General features: G+C 34.3%; 2 protein-coding genes across 5 annotated transcripts in view; one reads left to right on the plus strand and one right to left on the minus strand.

Annotated features, from left to right (window-relative positions):
* Window positions 1-13,109, minus strand: part of LOC123527859 (ephrin type-B receptor 1-B-like) — a 111,838-nt gene extending 98,729 nt beyond the window's left edge. For all 4 annotated transcript variants that reach the window (XM_045307556.2, XM_053523621.1, XM_053523620.1 and 1 more), the window contains exon 1: window positions 12,978-13,109. In XM_045307556.2, coding sequence (XP_045163491.2) covers window positions 12,978-13,065 — 88 coding nt within the window. In that variant the 5' untranslated portion in view covers window positions 13,066-13,109. The remainder of the gene's footprint in view (window positions 1-12,977) is intronic.
* Window positions 13,110-16,043: 2,934 nt separating this feature from the next.
* Window positions 16,044-17,427, plus strand: LOC128548206 (surface protein-like). Its single transcript, XM_053522657.1, has 2 exons — window positions 16,044-16,073; window positions 16,591-17,427. The coding sequence occupies exons 1-2, from the start codon at window positions 16,044-16,046 to the stop codon at window positions 17,425-17,427; spliced, it is 867 nt and encodes a 288-aa protein (XP_053378632.1).
* Window positions 17,428-27,825: the final 10,398 nt, after the last annotated feature.

Raw genomic sequence — 27,825 nt, forward strand, 5'->3', positions numbered from 1 at the left:
TACAGATGTAAGATGTGTACTGTATTTTGTCATTATTTTTGAGTTTGGATCCCCTTATGCTTCAGTTTGGAACCCTCCATGTTTACAAACACGTTTTGTTTATTTTATGAGGAGTAGTAAGTGGATTCTTTTTTTTTTTTTGGATTTAACGTCGCACCGACACATGATAGGTCATATGGCGACTTTCCAGCTTTAATGGTGGAGGAAGACCTCAGGCGCCCCTCCGTGCATTATTTTATCACGAGCGGGCACCCGGGTAGAACCACCGACCTTCCGTAAGCCAGCTGGATGGCTTCCTCACATGAAGAATTCAACGCCCCGGGTGAGGCTCGAACCCACATCGATGAGGGGCAAGTGATTTGAAGTCAGCGACCTTAACCACTCGGCCACGGAGGCCCCAGTAAGTGGATTCAACTGTGAATTAAACTCTAGCCAAATTAAAATGAATCAGTAAGTTTCATTCAAACAAAATGGAAATATACCTATTTTATTTACCTGCAAAACTACAGGTGCATGGTCAGCCACCTCTAAAACTGTCTGCCAGGCTGTAAAAGGATGTACACTAACTTCAAAGAGGATCAAGCTCTTGACTGGAAATAAGTTACTTCATTTGAACCTTAGGCACTTCCAATAACAGTTCACAACGCTCTGCAGCATGGGAGACCTGTGGCGACATTCTCTGCTGTTCTAATCAGGGAGATGTTTTCCTTCGTTACTATGATACAATCAAGCTTCTGGTGAACAAGCCTGTACATAAGCCCAAGTATCTAACCACCTCATCTTAATTAAGGCTTTAAATTACATATCTTTACCACACTGATGGCGAGATACATTGTAACCATAATTCACTCATCAAGATTACTTGCACACATTGTATAAGGTAATGAGTAGCATTCTTGGAAATAAAAATCCCCTGTCTTTCCAATTAGAATTAAAAATTTGTTCTGGTTTCTTTTATGTTTTTTTCTCCTGTGAATGAGAACACCAAAAAACAATGTTATTTTCTAATGACTTTAAAATTCCCCAAACAATAACAGATTATCATCAAACTTGGTTTAAACCTAATTTGACTGACATTTTTAATGGACCAGACGTCTTGGCTTCAGGGAGAAATTTCATCTTCTTTCCTGGATTTCAAATCAAATTTAAGGAATCTGTATATAGTAACACTTTTCCAGACATATATTTTTTTGTCCAATTGCAGACTCAGATATATTCACACCTTCAAATGCCTTTAATACAGATGGAAGAAAATTAATGTGTGAATTGAGGAGTTACATGATAAGACAGAAAATTTTGAATAATTATTCTCAGCTGGAAATGAACCTAGACTATTAAAAATGTAAACGAAACTTCTGAATGCAATTTATTATAGAAACACAGTAAGAAATTCTGCCGCCAATTAACTAGAATTGATATAATTCTGCAACAATTTCTGGTATAATATGAACAAATGACTGTTGTATTTAATCAGTTCATATTACAGACTGAAATCATTTAATACTGAAAAAAAATGTTTCTACAAATTCTGCCTGAAGAGCGCCAGACTCAAACATTAAGACCTGTCGGGTCAAAATCATCTAGAGATTTTTCAACAACATCCCCCTAATGATTTTTCCAGCAAATAAACATAAATTTCATTTAAAAACTAATTTTCAGAAAAATCTCCTCAAGTACCATAAACTATCCTAAGACTCCCTGACAGAAAGGAATCTTCCTATCAGCTGTTAAATCTCATTTTTTTACTTTTATTTTCGGCCATTAAGATCTGGTCTAAAGATTTCAGAAAAAACTCACATGCTTCCTATATCGGAACTGTCAACATGTGACTATAAATCAGTTAAATGCTTGAAATAAATCTGAAGAAACACATTCATTTCCATAGTGTTCAGTGGTGTTCAGACATCTTGACTTTCAATTTTTCCAGAATTTTATGGTCCAGGACTAATTGGTAAGCCATATGGTGAAGATAACTCCTAAACATTGGGACAACATGACCATTACCAATAAGAAACTCCAACTGTGCCAGGATTTTCAAGAAAGGCTTTAATCCCAGAAATATATTGACTGTCCTCATGAAATTTATGGTCATGTGAATTTCTGAATAACTGTTGACAATTGTCTGAACAAATCACTCCTTTGTATTGTACTGAATCAGATTTCAGATTATCAAAATTATTTCTCTAAAGTTGTAAGTGCTTGTATTCAGACTATTTCCAAAATTAAGTCATTATAATATTCAGACAATGAATTTCTGTTTAGACATGTTTCAAAAGTTTTCAGACAATGCTAAAAAAAAATTCAAATATGGTAATGATTGTTTTGTTTTTTTTAAATTGAAGTGGATTTCTACATTAAAGAATGGCTTGCAAAATGATTGTTTTTAAAATTGAATCGGATTTCTACACTAAAGAATGGCTTGCGAGAAAGGTGAGGACTGTGTTACACAACCAATTATGTATAACAGCCTTATAAGATCCCTAATATTCTGACAAACAAACAAAAATTTACTCTGTACAACTTCCTGAAAACTCAAACAACTATGCTAATAAAACTGGTTCACATTTAGTTAACGTTTGGCAAGAATTATTCCACAAAAACCACATGATTCTAATGGATAAAAAACTCCTAAATCATAGAAACTTGTTGTTTGCTCCTAGAACACCCACTTTCTCTTTCAGTGCCAAGGGAATTTCTAATTTGACAAGTAACCATTCGCTCAAATGTGACCGATTTTTTTTTTCCTTCTGTAATTGAAGTACAGGAGCACTAATGCTTAAACCACCAAAAAGCTCTGATTGTCAAAGCTGTTAAATATGAAGCCAGGTCTGAACACAGTTCTATAAAGGCCTTTACTCAAAAGACCATGAACTTGCAGAATTTCATCTATCCACAACCACAGTTTCATTACAGGCAGTTGGTCTGATAACTGATCAGGAACAAGAAAAATAAGATAAAAAATTGCTATGTTATATTGTTAATCAGAAACAACTGTATTACAATTAGAAGACGATACTGAAAACAGAAGTATGGTACAAAAGGTGCCTCCATAACTGCATGAGTGGTTATATAAAGCTGCTATCTTCAAATCACTTCCTAACTCACACAGTGGACACATCTGTGGATCTGCAGCCTGCTCCAGTTATAATGACTGTGAGGAAGCCATCAGCTGGCAAAAGAAAGATTGGTGGTCCCTAACTCTCAGCTCCCAGCCAGAAAAAATGTGACTCTAGATTGTACTCCCATCATTTCATCTGGAAAGTCACCGATACGACCTAAAACTGTGTCGGTATGACTTAAAACCCAACAAAAAACATAAGGAAACATGAAGGTCATGCAAAATGTTAGAACACAGTGTCTTATCTCAACAATAAAACTCAAACTGTATGTTTCCACTTCCCTGCACAAACATGCAGGCCTACTGACACGCCACATAAAAAACAGATGCTTTTATGCTTATAAATCTGGCAACACCTGACAACACTTGTCGGCAGAAAACATGCACAAAAACACAGGCCAGTTATAATCAGATGGCAATTATTTATTTATTACACAGGGAAATTAAAACAAAATGGTAAATCGCTTGCCTAATTTATGCCTGATTAACAGTTTGTTTTCTATCAGAGTATATGATGTTAAATTCAATTAAACCGCATTTAAAAATTCTGCTTTTGTAGAAAAAATAAGGACTGTCACAGAAAAAATGAAGTGTGGCCTCAAAGCAGTGCAACTATCAAATTCATTTTTACTAACCATTATCAATGCTGACAAAGACATTTATTTTTCCAGTTACTTGTAACAAAACATTATGTTGCAATTACCTCCCTTTTTTCTGAAGTCATGCTCCATTCCTGATAAAAAAAAAAAAATAGCTGTCTTTTACAAAGTATACAAAAGTTACTACAATCAGATCAGTGCACTTTCTCAATCTAAGAAATGCATGTTTTGTTTATAAATGTAAATTCAGTTACAAGCAACATCAACATTATATTTTTACTGCCAGTACATCTATAGATCCGCATATTGATAACTCTATATTCCTCTCCCATCAATGTAATATTATCTGGCAAATAAAGTATACCTCCCCCCTTTGTAATTTCATTAGTTCACAAAAACCATTACGGCATGGACATAAAACTGTTTGACGAGTCCCAGTATGGAAATATCGGAGAACAAAAAAATTCCAGATATGGACGCGGTACACACAATGGCAAACTTGAACGCTGTTTATACATTTTATTACACAATTCAGAGAAAAATATAGTACGTCTTGCAGAGTTCAGCCATGACAAAATATGAAGACTGCTTGTTGAAACTGCACAAGAATGCATTTTGTCTTTTACAGTGGCATATTTCACAGTACCAAAACTGATGAAAAGTGGAAGTGATTGTCTGTTAAAAAATTTTTGTAATGATCGAATATTTATTTAGTCCATTCTGGTCCATTCTTTTGTTTTGTAGACCTAAGTTCCTGCATATTAATGTATTCTTGGCTTAAAATCAAAATTAAATAAAAATTTATGTATTCTTTTAAGACTTTACAGTGCATACTAAATACTTGGTTTTTGCAGTCTGGGCAAGAACAACAACACATTTCGATATACCAATAATTTCGACAAAATAGATACATGTCAACTGGGGATTGCCGATCATCGTTTGTCATAGATTGACAGTCACTGGTGAACACCTTGACTCATTAGTTATCAACCAATGATCCATCGCTTTGTTTGTACCTTACTACGATCTGTAACAGGCCCCGCGTATATTAAAAGCGGAGTTATCTTTATCAAATCATCACATAGTTTATCCCCCTGGCTATCATTCTATACAGTTCAATCGATTCATCAATCCTTCAGGCAAAGTTTACTTTCATTTGCAGTATTACCAATGACTTTCCATTTAGCAGCAAAATAAATAAAGAAAAGGCGTATAGTCGTCAGTTTTATCAATTTGAATCATCATTACCTTTTGAAAAATTAAGCATGCCGATATTCTGCGGTAAATCTCCAACTTGAATTTAAAAGATGACAGAACGTATGTCTATCCTAACAGATCAAACTGTGCCAACATTCTGTCAGAACTATTTTCACGAAGCTCTATTAATCTTAGCTATAACACTAAGTCATACAGAAATATCCTAAGATAATTGAATATGTATGATATATATGTTTAAACAATTCAGGACGCATTGTTTAGATTGATTTAAGAATCACATGTCCGACAAACCTTTCTACCAGCTTTCTACTTATCTTCCTAAATCAGTCAAACTTCTGACAGATGCGCTTTACACAGAAAATCGGAATTTTCCAGAGATCCAAAGACAAAATAATGAATAGCCTAACAACAAGAGAAAGAACTGAAAATACCATAAAAGAGCAATTATTTAAAAATGCTCAATAGAAGTCGTGCCAAAATTGCAGACAATACACCGTTTTATAGAAGTGTTCGTGATCGAACAACAAAAAGGAACAAAGTTTCTCATTGAAAGCCCGAGGACAGTTTCATCAATAGCGTAACGAAAATTGTCCAGAAACCCCGAAATTTAATTATCCCTTTTTTGTCCCCTTGTATCATTACTAATGAACAAGTAAGGGCCCATAAAGGTGCTGTTCAAGGCTATATAATTAGATTTTTCGACTCAAATGGGTTCCAATTAGCGACGTTGGACAAATTAGTGAATGAATTAATTGGGAATTATGGCAAAAATATTGGACAGCTCGCATGACATCACAAAAAGTATGTTTCTATAATGAATATCAATTGGAAAAATGACCTTAAGAGAAAATTATTAATTAGGACTGCGAAACAAGATAAGGCTGCAGACTCTCCTGTGGCATTTATTACCCAAACCATACTGGCATCCATAAAAAGAAAAAATCACACAAAATTTTTTTGTAAAAATTCTCAAAATATTTGGTCACTGATACAAGGGTGTTTTTACACCATGTGTGAAATGCCTCTAGACTGACAATACATTTAGTTGCATTAATTTTTATACTTAAGGTTAAGATTTTATAAGTTTCATTTTTCATCAAACTGCGGTCCCTAGTTTTCATGAAGACCACCATCGGCTATGAGTTTGTCATATAGAAGTCACTCCACAATTTTCAATTGCTTTTTTTTTTACCTTGTTCAGATGACCTTCATGAATGATTTCACTTTTTTAAATGTCAGAACTGCAGGTTTTCTATAACGCATTATTATAAACAGTCGGTGCCTTTGTTTAAAAGCAGCAGAAATCACTTAGCAAATTGTGGTCGCATTTTTTAAAAGCTCCGGTTAACCAAAGTAATTTATCGGCGGTTTTGTTGAATAGACATATGGACAATGTGAAGTGACCAAAAATATTAAATTATTGTTCACCTTATTCTCCTGCTTGGGGCGGCAATTACCTGAAACGCGTCCATGATTTATAAATAGTTAATTACAATTCACTTAGAAAAATCGTTAGTTACAATGTACCACAACAGTTGGGTTCACTGCACATTCGGTCCTGGTATATGACAAACACATATCCGAAATACATTGTTTACATCTGACTAAACTTTATGGCCTTAAGGGCCAACCATGATGAAAAATATTTCTTTTACTTGGATAAATTGAGGAAGCATTGTTCATAGAGAACATTTCTGAATGTATGAATAATAACAAATAGAATATTATAATGTTCTTTTTGCCCAAAATCTATTTATATTATACAACTGAGCTGGAAATGTTTTCAATTATTAACTGCGCAGAATCTTTCAAAACGGTGAAATAATATAGAATTTAGATTAAAACTTTATTTTAGGTTTCCAACTAATAATAACGCATCTTTTGTTCTCTTCGATTGAAATATTACCCAATTCCCGTCAATTGTTAGTTTCTGGTATGTTTATACCGACACAGCAAACTGTTTTAATAATTTATCAATGGCTTCTCTTATTATGTAACAAACAACAATAGCTTTTAGCGTCTCGGCTTTCAGCCTTTCTTTCATTTTAGATATGATTCATTGAGAATATGTAAGCCATACATACACAGATAAGCTTTATATTTATTACATTAACTTCTGGTATAGGTTTGTTTTCCTTGAGAATTAGTATAAAATAGAAATTTGAGAACACAATTTGTCCAAACCACAATACAAACGAAATCAGATTTTCACATGAAGTTATTGAAACACTGAAACTGGATAGATAAACGGATTACAACTTTATCCTGGGAATGGGAGAAATTTAACAATAAAGGGTATTATACAAAAACATGTCTTATTTTAAAAATCAGAAATAAAATCTGTGTTGATACCGCTTAATACAAACACAATTATATTTTCTTTGCAAAAAAAAAAGTTACGAAAGATAAAAATCAAAGAAAGAACAGAAAAGATTCAGAAATGGATAAATATCCAAAAATTTTATTAACAAAAAATTATAAAAGCTGCCATTGCCATTACTTACTTTATGCATTGATGGCGGATGGACATGCAAGTCAAACAGTAGGAAAATGACCTATGGTCAGGCTGTAATCTTCACAATAAGAAAACTTCCTTTAAAAGCAGTGATAAAATTTCACAAGTACCTAGAACATGAAAATGATTTAAACGTCATTTTGGAGTCTCGCATGAAATATTTTTACGGGTCCTCGCTGAAAGATGCTACATACTGTGATATATGAAAAGCTTTTGATATGGTGGCTTTTTGTGCAGACAGCGGAAAGTCTTATCGTGTTATGGCAATTTCAACGATATTTTGTTATAATAAGAATGGAAAAACCATGGAATAACAACACTACATGTGGTGAAAAATAAAAAAAAAAACAGAAAAATCTATTCTCCAGCTTAAGATAATATTCTGCAACACTAACAGAAAGGTTAACCACCTTATTATACAAAATACTTACTCAAACAAATGACCCTAATTAAATAAAATGACAGTAAATACCCTATTACATAGAAATATAGCTTGAGCAGCAGGCCAAAGACTGAGTGAAAAATTACATGTTGTTAATGAAAATAGAAACTGATGCAAGATCTTGACCTGTAATACGCCCCCTCGCTCCCATACATTATTGGGAGTCACAAAGTCTTACAAAGTTCAAAGAATGATACTTTCAGTTTTGACCAACCAGAGATGGGGCACCATAGAGATATTCCACGCCTAATTTTAAAGCAAAGTGCACACATCCTACTATAACTGTCAACAAAAAAAGACTGAACAACAAGGAAGAAAGAATGATATCTTTTGACAGGAATCATGTTTACTCTTTATACAATACACATGTATAAATCACTGCCAATCAATACAACAATATAAATCAATTAATAACCTACATGCTTCATAATTGATTAATTAATATAACTAATTAGTTCACAATCTACCATGACCGAGCTGACTGACAGGTTAACATGGAAAATCATGGCATATATAGCCCTTGATTATATCAGATAACTAATACGATCTATCCTTATTTCTGAGATAATAATTAATAGCGCAAAACAATTAACTTCACAGCCAATGCAGTTAGTTAATTGCACTAATTGATACGAAACAGTGCAAAACAATTACCATTCTCTCAATTTCCCAAGGATTATTTTACTTTGTGTGAGGATTGCTATGTTCTAGATTATTGATTCATTAAAATCATCCCTAATAGCAGACAGTGGGGAAAAGAAATTTATCTAAAATCATTAATAAAGACAACAATATCTTAACAGTTCCACTGCATTTTTCAGAGTTCATAAAACGAGATTTTAAGAGATTTGCGTTGGGTTTTTCTGAATTTCAATCAAAAATAAATGGCATATGAAAATATTAAAGTAAATATACTGGGAATAAACATAATTTGTCTGACACTACAAACAGGAACTCTCTTTATACACGAGACATGGAAAAAACAGGTCATTACATAATTATATGAGCCATGCCATGAGAAAATCAACATAGTGGGTATGCGACCAGCATGGATCCAGACCAGCCTGCGCATCCGCGCAGTCTGGTCAGGCTCCATGCTGTTCGCTAACAGTTTCTCCAATTCCAATAGGCTTTAAAAGCGAACAGCATGGAGCCTGACCAGACTGCGCGGATGCGCAGGCTGGTCTGGATCCATGCTGGTCGCATACCCAATATGTTGGTTTTCCTATGTCACGGCTCAAATAGCTTTAATATTTGATTTCAAGTGGCTAAACATGCAATAATCCCAACATTATTCAAGTTAATTCATATCAGTGTTATTGTATATTAAAATATTTTTACACTGCACAGACACATGGAAAAGTCAACACTAAATCTCAAAAAGTACACATAAAAGAGGTAAATCTGAATATTTGATTTCTGTGTGTGTGTATTCAATCAAAGTTCTCAAACTCCCCTGTGATCAGCATTTCCAATTAATTGTGCTAATTGATTCTGTCTTCACACAGTAGGAGATCCAGCTTCAATTAAGTCCTATGACATAACAAGATGACCCAGGTGCTCCACTTGACACCTAGACAGGTCAGGGGTCACTTGGACCCCTGGATGTGCCCACATTATGATTGATCACCTTGTAATCCCTAAGGAACACTGTCAGTCTGCTAAATCATTTACCTGCTAATCCAATTTCAAAATGATTGATTTCTGGAGGTTGCATACATAGTTCTGCCATTTGCATATACTAATCTGTATCAAAAGTGATTGATTGTTATATATATAATATTTGCCGCAGGTTCTGAAAATATTGTATCATTAGACAGTACATTGGAAAATCTATCTGCATTTACACATTGCTTTGACCATGACATTTTAATCTGCACTTATTATATAAACAAAGAATTAAAAATCAGTCGCTCTTTTATAATAGAATTTAGTTTTTACAGAATCATCAAATAATTAAAAAAACTCAAGATTATTTCAATATTTACATATTGGAAAATAATTAACCCTTATGCTGGACAGGATCAATCAGAACTGCCTTTGCATGTAGTGTAGATAATGATCAGACTGCACTGCTCACTATTGAGTCAGTATCTTTTAGGTAAGCATGATACTGTCCAAATTGAAAGATGGACAAGTCCATTATAGAAATGTAGCAGGGTATGGGCCCGTTAATAAAACTTTTCTATAATCAAATGATTTGCTAATATCACTAATATTTGTGTATGTATACAATCATACATGGTAACGTTATACTGACAAGAGAAAAAGAAAAAAGCCTCAAAGACAAAGATCAAGACTTAGTCCATGTTATCATGGAATTTATCCATTCCCTAATGAGCAATTCTGTTCTTCATTCATTAAAGAGGATTTTGATGCATATTGCAGATTTTCATGCGTAATCAAACTAGAACATGCAAGAAATCGCTCGGTGGCATGCAAGCTGCATGTTATTTCCAGGAATAATAGAAGTTCCACATTGATTATGTAAATAATTAAGTTCATTTGAAGGTTAAAAAGTTGAAAAAATCAATTATCTTTTCATCATCCAAGAGCAAATAAATAGAAATTTGTAGAAAGATACTAAATGTTGCCAGTTTGAATGTCACTTTGAACATTAAAGTAAAAATTTCTAATTTCGCTTTCATTGAAGATCCTTTGATAAGAAAAAGTACATGACTGTGGTATTCAGCTTTTTTGATACAATTACAAGCTTGATCAAGATCTGAAATTTTCCAATTGAATTGAACTAAAGATCAATTTTATCAATCGATCAACAGTAGAGTAATGATGTCTCAAGTTTCATTCCCCAAACCAACTAACATTGTAATCACCAATTATGACCCTTCCCTGCCCCCTAATTATCACTAATTCTGTCCCCCTTAGACTTCCCCCTAATTGAGCGATTGCACCTGAAAATTACAGGTAGTATGACATTGTAGTGAATCTAACAACACAGGAAAATTGCTGAGTGTCTTCAATTATTGGGCTCATGTCAAACGCAGGTAAAATTTAGTACTTTATAAACAAACAGTATGATATTTTGCGATGTTTTAACTTTTTTTATCATGGAACGATATTACAACTTCATGGTTATTTTTGGAACTGTTATTGCAGGGCAATTTCGTAGCGGTTCTATTAAAGGTCTCCTTTTTCACAGAACTAAATAAATAGATCACACAGTTAGCCAAAGTAAATAACCTTTCATTTCATTCCCTTTGACCAGTGTACACGCTTTTAGTGCCGACCCATCATTTCCGTTGACAAGAGTTTCAATGTATTTCAATACTTTGTATTTACCAACTAATAGTACCCTATTCATCAGCTCTGGTCGGCCAATCATGTAAGTAAATACTTGTATGACGTGCTAGCAAATATCAAGCAAATTGTCCACAGTATAGACATAATAACGCCTTTTCAGGAATTAACGTGTCCCGATGTCCACACAATACAACTCTGTTATCGGACAGAAACTAAACAAATATTCCCAGGGCAGTGTCATTCCCATCTGTATAAAATACAAACTTTTATCAAATTAGCACAGCACTGCAATGTGGTGAGAACACAGACAGATGTGGCAGACTAACTTTTAGATTGTAACATATACTCCCTCCAAAATGTCAATCTCTAGAAGTAAATTTGTGAAATTTTCCTAAAATGAAAATTTTGTGATGAAATTTCAGTCCCACTTTTCCACTTACTTCTTTAACATTGTCTTTTCAGAAGGATTTATTTTTTTAAATTAATAACATTATTTTATAACAATCAGTTAAGACCGAATAAATACAAATTTTACATCAAGAATTTTTCAATGTAGGTAGATAATCAATCCTTCTAACAGAAATTTACTGCAAACTGGTTACTGAAACCTGAGATCAATAATACTATATTCCATCATAGTTAACTGTTAACATAAAACTTCAACTGTGGTCAAACTTATTCATTTTAGAGATATATTTGAGTGTGAATTTTGAAGTCTTTCGAACCAACAGACACAAAATTTTAAAATATCTGTACTAAGGTAAGATAATTATGCTCCAGATACTGTTTACATTTTAAGTTATCTCGCATAATGCTGAGAAAAACTGTCCAGGACCTTTCTAAATTGTAATTTCCGAAACAACAAAACAATGATACCCGAAGGAGTTGGTATCTAAAACCCTGAATGTCCATGATTGTTTGAATTAAATTTTCTACGAAATGAGACGAAAACAGTCAGCATTAAAACAAAATGCAACGAGACATAAAAATCATTTCAAGTGATTTTGACAATTTCTATACAACTTTGTTACTCTGTAAATCATTTCCGTTCCTCTTCTGTTGAGAGATTAAGTTTCACCTTTACAAGATAATATCGACACTGTCCAATTTGTGTTTTGTTTGTATACCCGCGGTTTCTTTTGTTTTAGCTTCAGAAATGAATGAAAAATTACCAACCGCTGACTATCAATTTCAATACAACTGTAATCCTGGATTTTCTTTGTTGTTATTTCGCATAACATGCATTTAAATTAATTATTCATAACGCTACAAAATATAAATAACAATCGTCATCACATTTTAATAAAATTTCTTTAACAAAAGAACATCATTCAATTTAAAATCATACTGTATAAATTAAAATTTGTTGCTATGTTTTACTTGTAAGTACTTGTAAAAAGAGGGCATTTTGTAATTTTATATTTGATTATAACTTTATTTATCAATTAATTTTCTGTCGTTTTCTCAACTTTATTCTGTTAATTTACAACTGAAAAAGCTGTTCTGACGTTCACACCTGTATTTAGTTTTTAACATTTAAATCAACTAAACATTTATAAATTGATATTAACAATTTAATATTACACAGACTTTCCATTGCTTTGCAATTTTTTAGGTAATTAGCGATCGAAAATGTCACACACCTTGAATATACACCTGTGCAAAATTACAGTAGCGGTGACTTGAAACACTTTGCCGAAATATACATGTACGGGACACACGGCGACCGAAGTAAACACAAAGGTTTAAACGGTAAAATAACAGATAAATAGGAATACATTTCATACATAAATAGTGGTCAATTAAACTACTCTGTGAGTATACCTTCTGTTGCAATTCCAAAGGCTGTAAAATATAAAATTCCAATTAAAAACACAAATAAATTCCCAACACATCTTGTATAGTCCGCCATGATTCACATACTGATAGAGAACGAGACAGTAAACTGCACATGCGCACTAGGGGTCCGATACTGCTGGCATGAAATAAAGTGTGAATTGGAAAAGAATACATTCTAAGTCCAACGTGCCAGTCTAAATAGAATAATGCAATTTCTTTTTTAGATGCATAAAAAGGCGCTGTTATTTATTTATTTCATGTATAACGCATAAACTCAAAATCGTGTCATTCAAGCAAAGCAAACTTAAGATGGAAGCTAGATAGAAGTTGCGTTGTTTTGCTTTAAATTTTATTTACCATAATAATTGATATAAAATTTAAAAACAAAACAAAACATTATGCTTTCATTTGGTATTTTGACATGTTTTTCTCAAAGAAGAAAAGTAACAGTTGTCACTATTTGAGTGTATTTTGCATATATCTATTAGGATCACATCAAGGAATTCGATCCCTCTCAGCTATACAAGTACAAAATATTTAATTTTACCAGCAAAATAAACATCGGAACGGAATTCACTCAGAGGATCGCAAAGAAAATGAACTTGTAATGCAATGCATGTATTACCCAATGCTATAATTCATATATAAAAACAATACTAATTTTAGAGGAATATTAATATGACTTCATTAAAATTCACCACACTCCAAAAATTGTTCTAAGAGAAAACTCTCTGATTGTTAACTGATTCTCATGTTGTTCGGCTATTTTTATTTAAAGTCGATCCATTCCATTAATATTTCTGGTTCATTTCTCCCTCACGTGCGTCTTGAAATTAATCTATTTGCTTGTTTTTGCTAATAGAAATAACGTTCTGTCTGTTACAATGCATAGATGACAATGCATACAGGAACCAGCACCAGTATGAGACTGATCGGTATGTTGAATCAGTAGCGCGCATTAAATCATTGTTTCGAGTCTTGGGCGAGACGTATGTCAACTGAAGAAAGTAACAATAATTCCAAGTCAATATCATTCGTCCTCCACATGACATTGTGATTCGTTAGTGATTCGTGAGAAGAAATTACCTGTTATTTGCGGAGAACGGGTTGATACTTTCGGATTACTATCTATCTATCTATCTATCTATCTAACATTACTGGTACGAAATCTTTTATGTGTCAATATACGCTTATTAATTGTCGCCACCGGTTTCTCATTATGGGCAACGTCTAGAGAAAAAGCTAGTATTGTCTTGTTAGAAGACAATGCTTGATACAAAAGACCATCCAATTCCAGAAGCTGGAAAGCAAACACGTATGTACACGAGACTTTTATCCGAAAGTAAGTAAATATCTGAATTGAATATGAACCTTGATCAGCGTAAAAGGTCTGCCCCAGGCAAAGGTGCGATTCATTATGATATAATTAAAAATTTATCCGTTAATGCCAAAGAAAACTTTAACACTTTACACTCAGTTTTGGAAAGAAAGTACTACCCCCAGAAAGCTGAGGCGAAGCCATCACGGTACAAGTTAAGGCCAATAAAGAAATAAACTATCCCTGCATCATATCGCCCCATATCCCTTAACGTCCACCCTTACTAAAGTCATACAAAGAATGATAATGATGCCAAGGCTAGACACTTGCATTGAAAGCCCTCATGCTCATGCTCCCACCACATATTTTATAATATGCAAATTATGAATAATGCATAAGTTAATAGATTGTCGGCTCATCAAAGGAAATCGACACTAGCTGATTATCGCGATAGGTGTTAACTGTACAGTAGACACGCCCCCTTTTATCACCAGTGTGTTGACATAATTTTGTTGTTAATTGAACATATTCATAATTAGAAATTTATCAGTTATAGAACAATCTATCTTATAAATACCATTCGTGAAATTAACGATAAAGCAAGCAGAGTTTTAAACAAATGAAATGTTTCCCTATAGGTAAAGAAACGACCAAAACACTCAGTTTATGCATTATATTAATACGAAGCACATATCCATTTATAGGATACGTTTTAGACAATAATATGTTGGTTTTTTTCCTTCAGTTCTATTACTTTTAATATTTCAGTTCTAAACTAGTATTGGCGAAAAATTAAAATGCCATAATACGCTTGAAAATATGACTGTTTCTTGAATCTTGAAATGTATATAACAATGTCATTTAACTTACCTGATATATCATTTATTTATATGTTGTTTTTTGTTTTTTGTTGTTGTTGTTTTTTTTTTTTTTTTTTTTTTTTTTAGGTCTTAAGTTTTTTGCCAAAGTCATGCCAATAAATTTCAAACTTAAAACTTGATAATAAAAAGAACAACGGTTCGTCGAGAATGATCTCTCCCTAATATTTTCTTATTTTCTTTATTACATGACTCCAAATATAAATGCCGGTCCATAGTTTGTGCTATAGACCGACCGGTCTATAGTTTAACACAATTTTTCCGTGCTAAAGTCACAACTTAAAAAACAGGTAAAGTTACTTCTTATGTCATAGCTTGAAATAAACAATTACTGAATGGCCTACCGGCCAACAGTCCAAACTATAGCTTACCGGTCAACAGTCTAAACTATTTGCGCGAGGCGCCTAGAAGTATTTTACTACCATACTCAAGCGACTTTTCTTTTCTTTAATTGACATAAGCCTAGCAAGGATGTATTTAATGCAGATGGATAGTATAGCACAAACTATTGACTGGTGATTTTTAAAAGGAGCCATGTAACAGTCAAAACCATTTGCCCTTGACCGACACGCCATCCAGTAAATGTATATCAAAGCAACGGCAAAAATTCAGGAAATAAAACGTTTTCTTTTATTCCCCACTAATTATTTGCCTATTTACTATGATACACAGAATTTCCACAATACTGTAACTAGCTTTTTTTGATAATTTTGGGAAACGAAGTGGCAATAAATAAAATTTAGCCTGCTTTATAAATATATATGTTAGTTCTACAAGGCAAAAAAATCATCATCATGTAGACGTCATAGAGACAACACCATTAATAAATGACACTAAAATCTCAGTGTTACCAAAATGGACTCACGGCATTGTGGAAATAATCAAGTAAAAATAGTATTCAGTTTTCTGTTGTCTCAAATACAAAAATAAAAATGATATTATTATTATCCATACAAAAAGTAAAAGAAAAATGACCAAATTACGTATTTAGTAGGGAATAGTACTTCCTACACATTAATTTTAAGCCGATTTAACCGAGAATGGTGACACAACATCACAAATTAATGCACTTACTTAATATGATAAAAGCAGTTTGAGTTTCGCAGGTGTGAACATTTTTTTTTACTATCAGTGTCATCTTAATGATTTACGTTACATATGACTGAAATTTTAGAAGGATACATCTCCTACTTGCATTTTTGATTAATGTATAACCAAGTGGAATGTAGTAAATGTTGTGCTGTTGTTATCATTATTAGTATAGTTGTTGTCTTTGGTGGTGGTGGTGCTGCTGCTGATGATGCTGCTGTTGTTGCTACAGCAACTGCTGCTTGTTGTTATTATTGTTACTGCTGTGGCTGTTGTTGTTGATGATGATGATGATGATGGTGATGATGATGAGGATGATGACGGCGACGCTGACGAGGACGATGGTGATGATGATGAGGATGATGACGGCGACGCTGACGAGGACGATGGTGATGATGATGAGGATGATGACGGCGACGCTGACGAGGACGATTGTGATGATGATGAGGATGATGACGGCGACGCTGACGAGGACGATGGTGATGATGATGAGGATGATGACGGCGACGCTGACGAGGACGATTGTGATGATGATGAGGATGATGACGGCGACGCTGACGAGGACGATGGTGATGATGATGAGGATGATGACGGCGACGCTGACGAGGACGATGGTGATGATGATGAGGATGATGACGGCGACGCTGACGAGGACGATGGTGATGATGATGAGGATGATGACGGCGACGCTGACGAGGACGATTGTGATGATGATGAGGATGATGACGGCGACGCTGACGAGGACGATTGTGATGATGATGAGGATGATGACGGCGACGCTGACGAGGACGATGGTGATGATGATGAGGATGATGACGGCGACGCTGACGAGGACGATGGTGATGATGATGAGGATGATGACGGCGACGCTGACGAGGACGATTGTGATGATGATGAGGATGATGACGGCGACGCTGACGAGGACGATGGTGATGATGATGAGGATGATGACGGCGACGCTGACGAGGACGATTGTGATGATGATGAGGAGGAGAATGGATGGATGGATAGATGGATCGATAAATGGATGGATGGATGGATGGATGAATGCTTTGCTATCAGTTCATTGCTTTCAATTTTTAAGTGTATTATACGCTTCCCGTCAAGATCCATTACATCTGTATATTATCATGTTCCGTTATTAAAGTGAAATATATTGAATAACAAGTATTCGTAGAGATCTACGGTTGAGACTTTTGGTTCAGTTTTGATATTAACAAAAGGAGAAATGTCTACATATGTGTCCTTTTCAACTTATCAAATTTCCGGTGAAAAAAGCGACCAAAAAGTTAGACCGTATAAAAAGAAATCATATTCCTTCCGCAGCAACATTTTTGATTTATATAAGATGCATATTTAAATGAGCCGTGCCATGGGAAAACCAACATAGTGGGTATGCGACCAGCATGGTTCCAGACCAGCCTGCGCATCCGCGCAGTCTGGTCAGGATCCATGCTGTTCGCTAACAGTTTCTCCAATTCCAATAGGCTTTAAAAGCGAACAGCATGGAGCCTGACCAGACTGCGCGGATGCGCAGGCTGCTCTGGATCCATGCTGGTCGCATACCCACTATGTTGGTTTTCTCATGGCACGGCTCAAATTGTATTAACTGAACTAAAAGAATTTCGCAGACCATGTAGGAAGCTATCATGCTTATAAATAGTTTTAAAACCAAAGTAATTATACTCAAGTGAATATCTTTAAAAGTAACCGACTGACGTCATGTACTTTGCAACATGTTCAAGCCTGTTTTCTTTATACAAACAGTAATATCTTTCTCAGTAATGGTCGGATTAAAAAAGAATAAGGTTGTCAGCTCCCAATATCTTTTCATGGATATTACGTAATGCTATATTTTCTATGTGCATGCACTCCATGGTCTTGTTTAAGCAATACCATACGAAAGAAACATATACGTACTGATTTATAAGTGGTATTGAAATATTTTTTTTTTTATATATATATATTCTACAATTTTCATGCTTTAACAAACAATATTTAAAGGTAATGTGGGCTCCTTATTTCTGGATTCGCAGTCTGTTGCGATGTTACCCCTGGACCACATATCTGCTTAAAGATTAGACATCAGCCAAATAATTAATTATAGACGTTGTCCCATACGAATAAGTCTTTGAAAGATAAAACAACTTTATAACTTTATTACATAAATTCTCTATAAAACGTTAGACTGAAATTTTGACATTCGATTTTCTGTAACGGTGTCGCCCCATTCCCATAAGGATTCTACCTACAAACACTTTCCCACTATTGACTTAACCCCATTTTCATTTACAATAAATGAAGGTGCCTATACTATTTTGATCAAATCTAAAAATATCTGGGTTCCGAGAGTATCCAACGTATGTTCAGACATGCGCAATGTCAGTGGTCAAACTGTCTCTGGCCGATCTGTGTCGATTTATTGTTCAAGTCACTTGCAGATCAGCTGCTTAAAAGTGACCATAAATAACTAGACGCCGTTCTATCAAACGTTCTATGAAAAGTGTTCTATATTGATATCAGACTTGGTAACCAGATCTTTCCTGTCCTTAAGTCATTAACGGTAGTGCTCGACAGATCTTCCATGAAAAAAAAGTTAACGTATAAGATGAGAATCTGTCAGCTGACCAGCAAATGTGTTGCTGCTTCTGACTATTTACATATTTTGTAGAAATTTCTCATCACAACGCTAGACCTCATTAAAGAAATGTTCTTACTCTCATATACAAAGAAAATGTCCCCTTCACCCTTATCCCGTCACAAAGGCACCAGAGCTACTACGAGTAACATTCTTCAAATATTGTTTTGACTTTTTTTTCGTAGTCATTGATTTGGAATTGACATGACTTTAATGCTGATAGAATAATGCACACCAGAGAAAACTTTCATATTAAAAGGGAAATAACAGCATAGTGTATGTTTATTTGTTTGAATTGGATTTAACGCCGTAACTTAAAGTGGTCTTTGATTAATCATAGGATAGGAGCATATTGTCAAAATGGCAGGGAATCCAGTACGGGAGCCGAACCATCACTATGTGATAGAGATCCGATAACAGATACGTACGATACGCTACTGGACAGATATCCAAGCAGAATACAACTCTGAGCTAGGACCCTTTGGTTTCAGCAGCATCAATTCATTGGCATTAAAATTTTCAATATTCAGGAACACTAACTTTAAGGTAAAAAAAAAAAGAAGAAATTTACCAAACAACTCCCAAAAACAAGTTGAGTAAATTGAATACAGTGTTATTTCAATCTTCGTAAGATGTCGTTCGCGACTTAATTGGACCGCCTCGGTAGCCTATTGGTAGAGATTCCGCTTCGAGTGCGGGACACCGTCGTTTATATGACTGAAAAAATGACGTTAAACCCGAACACACACTCACACGCGCGACTTAAATGACAATCATTTCTGAACCATCATTTCGTGTTTATGATTGAGGCGTAAATAGAAAGAAAAAAAGCAACACAGTTTAAACAATACCAGATTTTATTCAAAGACTTTACAAAATGCGATAGTGAACAGAATGATTTAGCCTATGTGAAAAAAAGTCTTAAAACATAATATAATATCACTGACATTATTACTTTAATAGTTTCTCAAATTTTAATTTTCTAAACATGGACACTGAAGAAATACTCGCAGATAAAATACTGATTAAATATATGGATACTTAAACTGTACTATGGATTTAAGAGGTTTCCTTGTATGAAATTTAAGTTGTTTTATCATTCTTTATACACCTATACATGACTAGTTATTTCATAGCTTCCAAAATATTCTAATGTCTTCTACACATATACCATACTATACATCATATAATTGAGACATATGACGTATGTATCGAACACAATCATAGGAATTTTAAAATGTTCTTTATATATTAAGTCAAATAAAAACTGAGAATAGATCGAGAAAACTACATCATTTTGAAACAAAAATGGCACACTTGCAAATAAAATAGCACATGGAAAATACAAAATTTGATAAATTAACAAAAATAGAAAACATCACCATGTCCAAATATTCAATAGCAGTAATAGAAATCAGACACATAAAAGCTGCCTATTGACCAAATTTTCAGTTTCTACTAAGTTGTTCAAATTTTTCCATGTTCGTTTTGATTTTTAAAAAAGTTTTTACACTTTATTTCGTGGCCGTGACTAAGAACTGAAAAATTCACAACATGTTCTGTTGTCCGTTCTTTGAAGCATTCCTCGTGGTCACAGATATCAATCAAGCAGCCCTGGTGGTCACAGATATCAATCAAGCAGCCCTGGTTATCAGATTTAAGTAAATTTGAAAATTTCCAGAATATCACATTTTCATAACTTCCACTCTAAACGTGGTATAGAACATGCAAGTATTTAAAACAAGGAAGAATGAATTGCACGTTAAATGATTACAAATGCCCTAAAACGGACAAAAGCACAATGGACACCCAAACAATATTTCATAGATATTTGCAAGTCCCATATTTATTCTTGGAGACGTCTGAAGTTTAATGTCCCAAAATGCAGTATCTAAGAGAGAAACATGCAGGCTAATATGCATAAAATAGAATGAAGTCGTGCCCATCAAAAAGACGATGGAAAGAGGCAATTTAGCCGAGTCAAATAAACAACAATTATTTTTAAGTGGCCAGGAGAAATTTATCAGGGGATTATAATAAATTTCGTTAGTATGCAAATTGAGGTGACTGTTTCCCACATGTTGGGTCATGTGTTGTCAGAGTTGGGATAATGTATAGACCAATGTCAAAGTCTGCGAAAGCCGCGGTATATTTTCCATTCTCTATAAATTTTAGTGTTTATTTATTTTCGTGTATACTAAGCAGATAGATTTTGTTTTTTGTTGTGGGTTTAACGCCGTTTTTTAACAGTATTTCAGTCATGTAACGGCCGGCAGTTAACCTGACCAGTGTTCCTGGGTTCTGTACCAGTACAAACCTGTTCTCCGCAAGTAACTGCCAACTTCCCCACATGAATCAGAGGTGGAGGACTAATGATTTCAGACACGATGACGTATATCAAATAGTCACGGAGAACATACGTCCCGCCCGAGTATCGAACTCGCGACCCCGCGATCCGTAAACCAACGCTCTTACCTACTGAGCTAAGCGGGCGGGTTAAGCAGATAGATAGATAGATAGATGCTCCCAGCATGCTTTTTATTTAAAATATATTGCATTTCACTTATATATTGTATTTGACTTCATTAAAAGTACAATAAGTATATATCCAAGTTCATCAGCAAGATGTCACAATGACGGATTTTGACAGGTTTTCACCATTTTTGCTCTAAATTAGTCAGGTACATGTCCTTGTTGGAGATTCTAACGCTGCAGGCCTACCAGGTGGCTGGTTCTTTCCGAGGATACCGTTTCCAACAAGACTTAGGCATAAGTACTGGTAAGTTCAAGTGACTGTTTGAAACATCTCTGGGATGAAATTAGGCTTACTTGCTGGGGTTATCCTGATGGGTTAACTTAAGATCTGATATTTTATAGTTACCATTCCTCTGACGGGACAGCGACCGCCAAAAATTATTACGCTGTCCCTAAATATGCTATTATTATTTGAAATAATATCATAAGATCTTGATCGGCAATATCATATTGAAGATGATTGGTATGTGGGATGCCCCTATCAAAAGTTAGTTTTATTTATATGTAATATGCTACACGTTATCTGTTGCGTGTTTAGCAGAAATATCTTCGTTGTGAGTCGGGTTAGACCATGGCACTTCAAAATTTCATTCTTTTTCCGTCTTACAATATTTCAGGGTCAATGACGTTAGCATTTTCACAATAACTTATAGTAAGACAAGAGAGTGATAGCAGAACGCTTATGCCTGTAATATTAAAAAAGATTGCATTTGACCAAACGCATAAATTGTAACCATACTATAGATTTAGTTAACGGCTACATATTGATAGGCTAGATAATTTTAACATCATTCTTCGAAGAAAAATCTTTAGTAGAATAGCTTATGTCTCATTGAAATGGAGTAAGACAAAAAAAAGTGAAAAAAAAATGTAGAAATATCTTTATTATCAGTCCAGTGGCTAATCAGACTCATTATTCTCGTCCTGGAAACGTACTGCTTGGAATTATGAAGCCTCGTATATTTCTCGTAATTAATAATAATTATTTGTCAATCACGTGTCACTTTCTGCGGCAATATGGTGGCTTATCAATGTACTGGTAACACGTGATGTTCAATAGAACCATTTGACAATATTTACACCAGTGATTAATGGCTGTCATTTAAAGCAACGTTTTTAAATTTCCATAAATATGCAGCATATTCCAGTTATTATTGTTACAGACGTATCAGGATTTTAATACATTTCCGATTCTGGTGACGATCTTCTTTCCATCGGACATTTAACGACTAATAAAAGTCCTTAATCAATAACAATGAGGATTTTTGTAATAAAATCCCATTGATTCAGACATGATTAAGCCTAGATCTGAAGAGAACCGTACCATGTACCGCCAAATGTTAGATTGGTTTTGAACCATAGGAGCTACTTTATGACTTTTGTAAAACCAGCTGACATATTTCGTATTATTTCGCCGTAAACTATTCCGCCGATAACAACGACCAATTTCATCTTTCCGCACCGGAGAGTTCAGGCGCAGACGAACATATTAAATGGCCATCAAGTTTATTTGGGCGGCTGATGTGCTGGAAAAGTGCTCATTGAGTGTTATCCTTGCGCAAAATTGACCAGTAAGAACGCATAAATAACACCTATTAGTGTGTTAAGACAGAACAATCGACAATAACGGTAATTTGGTGCTAAAATGGTGTCTGGGGATACGAATGAAGAAGTCACAATTCCATGTTCTCATTACACATTACACATAAACAATGATAAACGTGTAGATAGAAGTTTTGTACCGCTAAACAGAGTTTATTTTTTCACTTATCAAGTAATATTTGTATGCACGAATGAGTCAGTTTTGAAGTGTGTTTTTTTTTAAACTAAAATTGCGAAATGACTTACCTTTTTATCTAATAAAGTATTGTCACCTAATATTGCCGCCTTTTCAATTTTTATGTATTTTATATTCTATGCTGATTCCACGAGGGAAAGTGTATACGGTCTCAGTTTGCCGTTTAAACACATGAAACAGAAAACAAAAACATTTTGACCAGACAGATAGATGTGCCCTGTCAGTGGGTTATTATTATGTATCATCGCGTGCAATGGCATTTAGCGTAATGATCCTTTATTTAAAGTAAACTATTATATTCATTGTTAACCAGGAATCGGAATCATAGATAATACTTCGTTTTTATCATTTTATAGTTTATCACATGGTTCCTCTAAAGTAGACGTATGAAAGTGACATTGTTCTAAAATAGTGATAGTCAACTTCCTGCCTGAGTAATGTCATATTTTGTACATCCATATATTGTTGGAACGAGTAACCATATGGAGCACCACTGTACGTCTTCGTTACGTCAACTTTTCCAGTATTAATTTAATCATGTTTTAAAATCTATTGAAAATATACTGAAGATTGTCTGTGATTAAAACTAAATGTATTATTTTCAATAAGCTACCACCCTCAAACATTTAACCGAAGCATGTAGAGTTATCATTCATTTCACTGGAAATCATTACACAACATATTTAAATATGTGTATTATCCTTTATAACATTATTATCAAACTAGAATTGTGTCCCACATACTGTGCAATTTCATATCAGCATGATAAATTGAACACATACAATTTCTTCACTGGCCAAAATGGTCACGGCCCATCATTTCTAAGAATGTGCATCTGAGCTAATTCAAAACGTTTATGAGGAGTTGAACAAATCAAATGTTTTCAGTATAGCTTATTTTGTGAAATTAGGAAAGGGACATAATACTAAAAATAATAGCCATAGAAAAAAAGTCCACTATTCATGGTCATCTTCACATCAAGGTCCTTCATCTGTGAAACTTTCAAGCATATCCTTACAACAGTGTTGATGAGTCGGACACACAATATTTTTCTCTATATTCTATATAGCAAAACTATTAAAGGGCCATAACTGCGGTAAAATAGTCACAGCAAAAGCTCCTTCCTTTATGGTAATCTGCACATGTAATTCAGAAGTGTCTGTCTATGTTTTCCCAAGTTCTTGTACTACTATAATGTTTTGCTGGAGGTATTTGTGACCACGTATAACCGCCCCTGACAAAAAGATTTTTATTTTAAACTTGAGTGACCTATAGACTTTAAATTTCATGGAGACATTACTTAAATGCTTTAAAATATATTCACGACGTTGATGTGATTTTCTTTTGCAAAAAGTTATAAAGTCTTATTTTCAGTTAAACTAAAGACGTCAAAATGTCGACTCGGCCGCTAGGGCGTTGCTATGGCTATTAAATAACTTCTAGTTGTGTACCATGTGACGTCATCCTATTTCAATAAATACCGTTGCAAGCATACATGTTACTTATTATAACGGTACCAATTATACTAAATTGCTCATATAGGGGAAAGTTGTAGTACGAGTCTACGTATTTTTTATTGAACAACCCTCATATGCATGCATATAATATGCATTTACAAAAGACAAAAAAATCTAAGAAAAGATATTATAAAAGGGAGTTCATGCATGATATCGACTGTTGAATTCGCCCTGTCAAACTCCATTAGACTATATTCCATAAATGTGAAATATATTGAAATCATCTTGATATATGACAAGTTTACGTGCGGATATGGAAATGTTCATTACGTTATAGAATTTGGTTCACTTTTAATGGGAAATTCGTGCATTTTACACAGTGCAGGGTCCTTTTCAAGTACTCATATTTCTGGTGAAATTTGAAAACTCTACGAAATGTAAAAACGTCTAAAAATTAACAATTTCTCATCCGCGGCAACATAAACTAAATATCTAATTTGATTAACATATGATTGACGCACTTTATGACAAAAGAGTGGCTTAAACACCCTCTCTTTCAAACTGTTAGACTAGTTAATGTCGACAGAGCTGGATTCTCATTTTTTGCGTTAAACGTCGCACCGGCACAATTATAGGTCGTATGGCGACTTTCCAGCTTTGGTGGTGGAGGAAGACCCCAGGTGTGCCCCTCCGTGCATTATTTTATCACGAGCGGGCACCTGGGTAGAACCAGCGACCTTCCATAAGCCAGCTGGATGGTTTCCTCACATGAAGAATTCAACACCCCGAGTGAGGCTCGAACCCACACCGATGAGGGGCAAGTGATTTGAAGTCAGCGATCTTAACTACTCGGCCACGGAGGCCCCGGATTTTCAATCTATTGTCAAATGTACCCACTGGGCCGCTTATCTGCACTTAAAAAGAATACAACAGTTTAATAGATAAAAAATTAATAGAATTAAATTTCATCTTAAACGAAATGTTCATGCACTCCTTAGAATGATAGAATTGTTATAACAAGAACTGGGACAGAGATATAAACAGAGACTGTCCAGTTCAAAATTTAATGACTCAATTTGCTAGGACATAAATCAAATGGCGACATCAGCAAATCGTACTAAAATATCCCACTAAACTGGCAATCAGAACAAACCTCGTTACAATTTTCAATAAATCTAAAGCGCTAATGTTCTTTTGATCTAATCTAAAACAATCCGGTCTTCGAGAGTGACCAAGCGTATAATCAAATGTACGCACGTGCAATATACGGACAAAATTGGTGTCAGTGGTCAAACTGTCCCTGGCTCGTCAATGTTCAAGTCAGTTATATTTGTTCTGGCAAAACAGCTGTTTAAATATGATCTGAAAAAAAAGACACCGGTCTAACAAAGAGCTTGTGAATATTCTATATTGATTCTGGCGGCATGTTTGTTCCAGTGTTAGATGTAAACATCTTTCCTGTCTTTTAAGACATTTACCGGTGCTTAGTAGCTCTGGTTCTAAAATATAGATATAAGATGAGAAACTGTCATCAAACGGTTAGCGAAATGTGATCTCGCTGCTGATTTCCTTACGCCTTACCTCATAATAAAAACTTCTATTCTATAAAAAGTACATGAAATGGTCGCCAAATTTTGTTTGCCACGCCAATTAGTGGCAGGAACAGCAAGCATTTTTGTAAACTAAGAAACAAGCGTTGGTATATATATTTGTTTATTACTGTCTCATCCATTTACATACATTACATAAAACAATACATAAAACATTACATAAAATTGACTAACAAGACATGTAAATGGCCGTTCTAACATAGAACTACAAGAGACATATCACAGAAATTTTTAACTTATCACATTTGTCAAAGCACATACTCTATCACAACTGGGAGCATTCCACAGTGGAGCAAGGGAGACAATCATAAACCTTTAGATCATGATCCTCATCCCCACTCCAGAGTAAAGTACCACATTACCAAGAGACTCTATTTAGCCGTGATTTAGCCTGTGCTTAAGATCAAGCATCAATGAACTTTCACCGTGCTATTTACATTTATACAATTAAAAGTTAAAATATCTTTGCTAATCATAGTCTAAAATCTGCCATAAAAGTAGAAGATATTAAGATACTGAAAATTGTATTAGGGTACTAATGCACTTCAAGATAAGAAATGGAGCTAAAATAATGAATCTACATATGATCAGATCATCTGTAGTTGGATTAGCAAAAATATTTTACATGTATACACATAGATAATTGTACCCTTGCAACGCGACAGAAGGCCATCACAACAGCCGTACGCACATTGGTACCATACTTATTTCATACCTTTTCATTTTCATTTTATTGCATCTTTAAAGTAGTGGTAAATTAAAAGAAAATTTAATTTTTCATGGAAAAAAAGCGTTTTTCCATGGAAATGCGAATATTTCTCATGGGAAAACCACTTTCCCATGTGAATTTCGATTTCCCATGTGAAATACAACAGTCCTTTAGAATTTGAATTATTGGATCGTATTAATTAAATTTCACAACCATTGACGTTACATGCCTATGTCCCTTTCTTGTACTCCACCGCATATTTTAATTACTTTATACTTATATTCAAATAAAATTTTTAAGAAATCTACACAATTTTACCATTATTTTTTTCTTACCTAGGTTGTTATACGGTAGCAAAGATTTGTCATTTGAACACTTATTCGGCGCTTTTTGCAAAATATTGTTCATTCCGCAGCAACATCTTTGATTTATATAAGATGCATATTTAAGTTGTATTAACTGAACTGAAAAGAATTTCACAGAACATGTAGGAGGCTATCATGCTTATAAATAGTTTTAAAACCAAAGAAATTATATTCAAATGAATATCTTTAAAAGTAACCGACTGACGTCACGTACTTTGAAAAATGTTCAAGCCTTTTTTCTTTAATTGCAAACGGTAATATCTTTCTCAGTAATGGTCGGATTAAAAAAGAATAAAGTTCTCCGCTCCAAATAGTTTTCGTGGATATTACGTAATGCTATATTTTCTATGTGCATGAACTCCATGGTCTTGTTTACGCAATACCATACGAAAGAAAGATATACTTAGTGATTTATAATTGATATTGAAATATTGTT

This window comes from Mercenaria mercenaria, chromosome 14 (assembly GCF_021730395.1).
Source record: "Mercenaria mercenaria strain notata chromosome 14, MADL_Memer_1, whole genome shotgun sequence".
NCBI classification, from domain to species: Eukaryota; Metazoa; Mollusca; class Bivalvia; order Venerida; family Veneridae; genus Mercenaria; species Mercenaria mercenaria.